Consider the following 7,450-nt stretch of genomic DNA (forward strand, 5'->3'; position numbering starts at 1 on the left):
ATTATCAAAATAAAATAATAATAGTTAAAAAAACCAAGTACTTTTACTTATATTGCTGGATCCTCAAAGATAGTTTCATTAAATATAGCCTACTTTTTCTGCTTTTGTAATGAATATGGATGTTTGAGAAAGTTAAGTGATTTAGGCAAATGTAATTCTTGATAAGAAATAGTAATTTGGGCTCGGCAGCGTGGCCTAGTGGCTAATGTCCTTGCCTTGATCCCATATGGCCGCTGGTTCTTATCCCGGCAGCTCCACTTCCTCTCTATCTCTCCTCCTCTCAGTATATCTGACTTTGTAATAAAAATAAAATAAATCTTTTAAAAAAGAGAAATAGTAATTTAAGGCAAATAATTTGCCTCTAAATTGTAGTAATTTTCTTTTTCTAGGGAATTTCAGAATTGAGCAGAATGTAGAATTTTGTGATTTTTGAAGTGAATTTATTTCAGTGACTGCTAGGATTCCTATATTAGTATATTAGCAAGAGCTTGTGTTAAGTTAGCATGATGCTATCATCATTTACAAAGACACATTACTAAATATGCTTTACAGACAGACACTCATATTATGCACACTACAGTCCTACTTAGTAAATCTATAATTTACCCCTGTGCACATCGAGAAGGAGCCATAGCCATCAAAATAAAAATTAGAGGATAAAGGAAAAAATAGAAATTGAGTATGGCATATATATTTATAAATAGCTTATTCAAAATTTTACTTACAGAAACATTTATAAAATGCATATATATATCTATGTATACACATGCAAATCAGTAATAAAGAAGTAACTCAATGAAAAATGGGAAAGGTATTTGAACAGGCACATCATTAGGAAAATTATATGAATGGCAAATACATACACGAGGTAGCATTTATATATTTGGTTAACCTAGAACTGTGCATATGAAACACAGCAAGTTTGTTCTGCTTACAGTAATAAAAAAAAGTTTAAAGTTTTAGGATGGTTTCAAGCCACTTTGAGAATTCCAAGTTCTGATGATCATGTGAAGTACTAAATACCCTCACACAGTGGCAATAGCTATGCCCTCATTCTGCAACACAGGAATGCACTTACAGTTTAGAAAAAATGGGGCTCATTATTTGCTGAAACAATGCAAACCACACACACAGTGATGAAATGACGGTGTTCTCAAAAAACATGTGAAAAGAAATTTAATATTATATTTAGGCGTGTTTTGGGAATATTTGCAGAAATACATAGGTTCAAAAAATGGATTAAGTCAATTATTGGACATCTTAATTTTTATATAACGGGTAGAGGGAATGAGTGGGGCTAAATTGAAGATTTCTCTGCACACTCCTCCTAAAACGGTTCTGCACCTCAACTGTTGACATTTGCCTTGTTAGAGTTATAAGCCAGTTTAGACTATCCTAAAATCTGCCATGTTCAGCAAAAGTATGCTTCAACACTATAAACTGTTAAATACTAAAATGAAAATAGACACGAGACAGCTGAATAGTAGCCTATAGCCATTTTAAGATATATAGCAGTCGGTTCTGTGTATAAACTAAAATAGAAGGGTCAATGAAGTAGTCACAGGATGTGGTTAAGAACTTGAATTTTTTTATCATTTTTTTTTATTAGTTACGTTGCATTATGTGACACAGTTTCATGGGCTCTGGGATTCCCCCAACCCCTCCCCATGCCCTCCCCCCATGGTGGATTCCTCCACCTTGTTGCAGTATTACAAATAAAATTCAGTTGAGAGTCTTTCATTACAAGCATATACTGAGCAAAGAGTCCAGCATCTAATTGTCCAGATAAATTCAATGGTTTCTTGGGGAGACCATCTCTGGTCTGAAGGTAGAGCTGGCAGAATATCATCCCAATCAATTGAAAGTCCCAACACAACATCAACAACGATTTACAACATTATGGAATTAATTGACATGGTATTGAGTAATCAATATGATAAAACAATGCAAGTTCTTAACCACATCCTGTGACTACTTCATTGACCCTTCAATTTTTGTTTGTACATAGAACCGGCTGCTGTACACCTTAAAGTGGCTATAGGGTACTATTCAACTGGCTCGTTTCTATTTTCATTTTAGTATTTAGCAGTTTTTAGTGTTGAAGCATACTTTTGCTGAACGTGGCAGATTTTAGGATAGTCTAAACTGGCTAATAACTCTAACAAGGCATATGTCAACAGTTGAGGTACAGAATAGTTTTAGGAGGGGTATGCAGAGAAATCTTCAATACCTTAGTGAGGAGTAACTAATTTTGTGTCCTACCTAGTAAGTTAAATGTGAGTCCATGCTGACCGTTTCCTGTCCAGTTCTAAGCTTTCCTTATTAGTCTCTGTGTATCTAATCTATTTTTTTGTGGGGGGGTGGCGGGCTCTGGAACGACCTTGATGGTCATTGCAAGAGAGGGTGGGGAGCCAAAGTTGAAACTAAGTAAGGACCAGAGAAAGCTCCCCTCCCGAGTCCTTACAGATTATTTTAACATGGCATTTTCAAGCTTTTTAGAAGCCAGTCGTGTTCTCTTTATTTCATTGCACCACAGTGGAAAGTAGTAATAACTTAGTGCCTTCAGCATCAAAAAGTTGCATAGTTTCTGGAAAGTATACAATGCATTTTTGATGTGTGTCTGTATGGCTACATAATGCATGCATATTCTCTCTTGTTTCATTTTCATATTATCAAATTATGTGTGTAAATATTTATAGTACATGTATAATAAATGATGACTTCAGCATTATGCATATAATATATGCCATATTACATATAAAATTATTATTTCACAGATTCCTTTTTGTGGCTCCCCTTGTTAGTAAATCTCTGATCAAAGAGACATATTCTTGATATATATTCATAGGATTTTCCTATGAGGATTACAATTGTTCTCATTCTTCTATCCTTAGCTTCCAGATACACAATGTGATCATTTGCAGGCTGACTTTTTGGAAGTGGAGTTTTTCTATAAGGTATAATTTAGTAACATATTCTGGTAGATCAAGCTACTCATACATCGCGTCTTACAAACTTCATGTGAAGTATTTGGATCTCAGAGGGAAAAAAAGGTAAAATCCTTTCAACTCTAAAGGCTGAGATTGAGGAACAAGGTTGGGAGCCAAATTCCTGCATTGAGTAATTGCTAGAGCTGTAAGACTCAGATCTGGGATCAAGCAGTGAGGCATTTTGACCACTACCTGTACTTCATCTATTCCTTATCTCTCCTTCCTAATCCCATCGTCCATGTATCTGTTGGCCAATGTCAGTAAAGGCCCAGAAGTGTTTCCAGTTTTTCTCCCATTGATTATTTTATTTGCTCTTTGATTGGCTTTCTTAGCTGTCATATAACCTAGAATCTGGAATCTGCATTTCTTTTAGTCTGAACTTCCAGACTGATGTTTTAGCTGTACCAGACATCAACACTTAACATTTTATGAACTTAAAGTGTTTGAAATAGTGCTGAATTGGTACATGGATAGAAGAGCAGAGGAGTGAATCTAGAAACAACAGCCTCCATCTGCTGCTTCACTCCCCAGATGACCGTAATGGCCAGAGCTGAGCTGATCTAAGACAAAAACTGAGAGCTTCTTCCTTGTCTCCAACATGCATGCAGAAGCCAAAGGACCTGAGCCATCATCCATTGCCTTCCCAGGCCATAAGCAGGGAATTGGATTGGCTGTAGAATAGCTGGAACTCAGACTCAAACTCAAGTGGGATGCTAGTACCACAGGTGGAGGATTAGCTGGATATGCCACTGCGCCAGCTCCATGAATGTTTCTATATACATTGTTTGGAAGATATTTACAATAAATAATTTCTATGAATATTATTTCCAGGGGAAAGAAAAGGTATAATTTTAGCCTTTGTAGAAAGTGCCAATCAGTTTTCCAAAATCATGTATCCTTTATTTGTTTGTTAGTAATATCTGGGCATTCCAATCACTCCCATCTTACCAGTATTTTTGTTTCTGTTCATTTATTTGTTTGTTTGTGAGGGGATATTTGTTTATTTGGTGCTATCATGCTGGTAGGAAACATCATAGTGCTGTTTAACATGCATTTCCTTAATTGTAAGGTTGTGCCTTTTTCATTCCAATTGGATTGTCTATCTTTTTTTTACAAGGTTGTGAAAGTTACTTTATATCAGCCTATCAACTCTTAGATACCTGCCCACCCAAATATTTTCCAGCCAATTGGATTACCTTTTCATTAACTATGAATGCAAACTATTTAACAAAGTTCAAATAATTAGAATCTCCCATTACACTGAGTACTCTTTGTATCCTATTGAAGTACTTAGTTATTCCATGAAGCTATCCTCCTATATTACCTTCAATGTTTTTATCATTGCTTTACTTTTATATTTGGTCTATGTCACATTGGAATTGTTTTTAGTTCCTGTTGAGAAGTAAAGATCACATTTTCTATATGAATATCTGTTATTTCAGAACTGTTTGTTTTTAATGGTACTGTCTTCTAGGCTGTGTATGTCATCACATTTTGTTGTAAATGAGCTTGAATTTCAGTAAATTTACAGTAGGTTAAATTGATAGATTTGGATGGCCCATGAATGATCCTTTAAACATCCAAATGGCCCTTGGCAGAAAAATGTTCCCCTAATTCTGGAAAGGATTAATTTTAGTCCTGGAAAGTGGACCTGAGTGAGTATTCTTTGACAGATATTTTATAACATGAACAATTCAAATCATCCCAGAGCATCCTTTTGGGAACCCAAACTCATACAAGACAATGAAGTAAATACTGTACCTCTTTAAGCTATGAATCTGCTCTTTTACTATGCTGCTGTAGAACTGGGAGCAGCCAAAAGGCACTTGGATGATGTCGTAGACCTGGAGTTCCTAAAAGCAAGCATCTATTCAACTACATGAAGACAGGCAGGAATTGGGGTGTGTCCTAAAGGGGAGAACTCTAAAACAGAGAACATGGATAGAGTGCCTTGAGTTTGAGGACATATGGTTTGGTCCAACTCAGTGGAAGATATGGGGAATTTAAAGAAGATATTACAAAGTGCCAGACTTTGTACCACTTGTAATTATACATTTAGATACAAACTCAGTTTCTTATATGCATGTTATCTCTAAATGTTTGAAAGTATTAGGAACACAATTGTTAAGCATCTGTTATTTGAGCATCAAGATAAACTATAAGCCATTGGCAAGAAATATACCAAGTAGGTAGGATGCAGATAACTAAAGTTTGTGAATTTGAGAATAATTACTTTCTACAAGATTAGCTTTGATCTCTGAGAACTTAGTGCTCACCTATGTGAATTTGTCTATTTGAGGACGCCCATTCCTGAGCACCTTAAATTCCCTGTCATGCCGATGCATGTCTGAAGTTGTCGATTGCTTTCTCCCTGCCCCATTCCATCTTTCACCCCCTCTCGTGTGTGTGTGTGTGTGTGTGTGTGTGTGTGTGTGTGAGTATTGCATATACAAGACATATTTACAAATACTTGAGTCCTTGCCACCTGTATGGGAAACCTGAATGGAATTCCATGTTTTAGGTGTTGGTATGGCCTAGCTATAGATGTTGTATACACTTGGGGATTGACTAGCAGATATAAAATCTCTCTTTTCCTCTCTCTCAGATAAAGTGAAAATAAATGAATTTTAAAAAATGTTGACTGTGTTGGTTACCTCAACAGAGTTAACTATTTAAAAAGGAAAAGAAACATTTTATCCTATGTAGTTCTGTCTACAAAATCTATTCTATGGAGTTTAAGAAGGAAAGTGAATTCAACAAAGCTCTTTAAATATTTCTAAAACCTTGGATATTCTATACATTTTCTCAGTGGTTGCTTCATTGTTATTCATATTACAAACTCTGAACTGGACATTTTGCTATATCAGAAATGTGATAAAGCTAAGATCAGAGACTAGTCTGTTGCAAAATTCTGTAGCTGAACAACACAATCCCTTTTTCCTGGATTAGGTGGCATAGCTCTCATTTAAATCAGTTTTCCTTTTTCTCAAAAAAATAGTTGAAACTTGTTCCCGAATCTGTTTGGTCCTCACACCGTATATAACAGGATTGAGGGCCGGAGGAACGACCACATATAGATTGGCCAGGAGAATATGAATGTATATGGGAACTTTCTCACCAAACCGGTGGGTCATGAAGGAAAAAAAAGCTGGAGTGAAGAAGACGAGGATGACACAGATGTGGGAGCCACATGTATTCAGTGCCTTGACTCTGGCCTCCCGAGAAGGAAGGCAGAAGACAGCACGGAGTATTTTCACGTAGGAGATAGCAATCAGAACCACATCGATGAGAGCCATTGATATAAGGATCAGTCCGAAGATCATGTTTGCCTTTATATTGGCACAGGCCAGCCGAGCAATTCCCATGTGTTCGCAGTATGTGTGCGCAATGATACGGTGACCACAGAAGGGGAGCCGCAAGACGAGAAACACCAGCGGGATAATCAAAATGAAATTAACACCAAACACCACCACAAGGATAAAACTAATGGTTCTGTTAGTGAGAACTAGACTATACCGCAGAGGGTTGCAAATGGCAATATAGCGATCAAAGGCCATGGCAACCAACACAACAGTCTCCATGGCAGTGAATATGTGGATGAAGAACATCTGTGTTACACAACCCCCAAAGTCAATCTCTGTTAAATTAAACCAAAATATGCCCAGCATCTTAGGAATAGTGGATGTGGACAGACCCAGGTCAATGGAGGCCAGCATAGCCAAGAAGTAAAACATTGGCTGGTGTAGACTGTCTTCAATCTTTATCACAAGCAAGATAATGGAATTCCCCACAATGGCAATCAAATATACAAAACAAAAAGGAAACCCGATCCAAATGTGTATCTCTTCAAGGCCTGGAATACCCTGAAGGATGAAAGAGGTGGGGTGGAACTTGGAGTCGTTTGAAGATAGCATCTCCTTTCTGATCTTTTGGAATCTGAGAGAAAACAAACAAGTTATCAAACTACTGAAAAACTCAAGCAAAATAAAATTAAATTACAATGACTTTTGAAGGACAATCAGAATATTGTGAAATAAATTACGTGTTATTATTTGAAATAAAGGTTTGTTCAAACAGTTGCCAATACTATTTCCACCAAAACACATAAATAAATCAGACTATATCTTCTGTTTAATAACACTATTATTTTGAGAATGGAATAGACAATTGCAGAATAAGCAAACACACATGCACACACATATATAGACTCATATATTAAATATGTATATGCATATACATGATATCACATGAGGAATGTCCTCTCTGGCAAAGTGAAATCTGAGCTGATATATAATCAATGAGGGAAATACGTAGATTTAACTTTAAGTTGAAAATGGACATTAAATATCTTTCAATGAGAATGATGCTTCAACTAATAGAAAAAAATATTCTTTTAGCCATCTAGAGCATGAATTTGAAGAAAGTTGCTCTTTGGAATAAGGCTATGGAAGAAGGACTTT

General features: G+C 36.3%; 1 protein-coding gene across 1 annotated transcript; it reads right to left on the reverse strand.

Annotated features, from left to right (window-relative positions):
• Window positions 1-5,935: 5,935 nt before the first annotated feature.
• LOC101526907 (olfactory receptor 52E4-like) lies at window positions 5,936-6,904 on the reverse strand. Its single transcript, XM_004590101.2, has one exon. The coding sequence runs from the start codon at window positions 6,902-6,904 to the stop codon at window positions 5,936-5,938; it is 969 nt and encodes a 322-aa protein (XP_004590158.1).
• Between the last annotated feature and the right edge of the window lie 546 nt (window positions 6,905-7,450).

Source organism: Ochotona princeps, chromosome 4 (assembly GCF_030435755.1).
Source record: "Ochotona princeps isolate mOchPri1 chromosome 4, mOchPri1.hap1, whole genome shotgun sequence".
Classification (NCBI taxonomy): Eukaryota; Metazoa; Chordata; class Mammalia; order Lagomorpha; family Ochotonidae; genus Ochotona; species Ochotona princeps.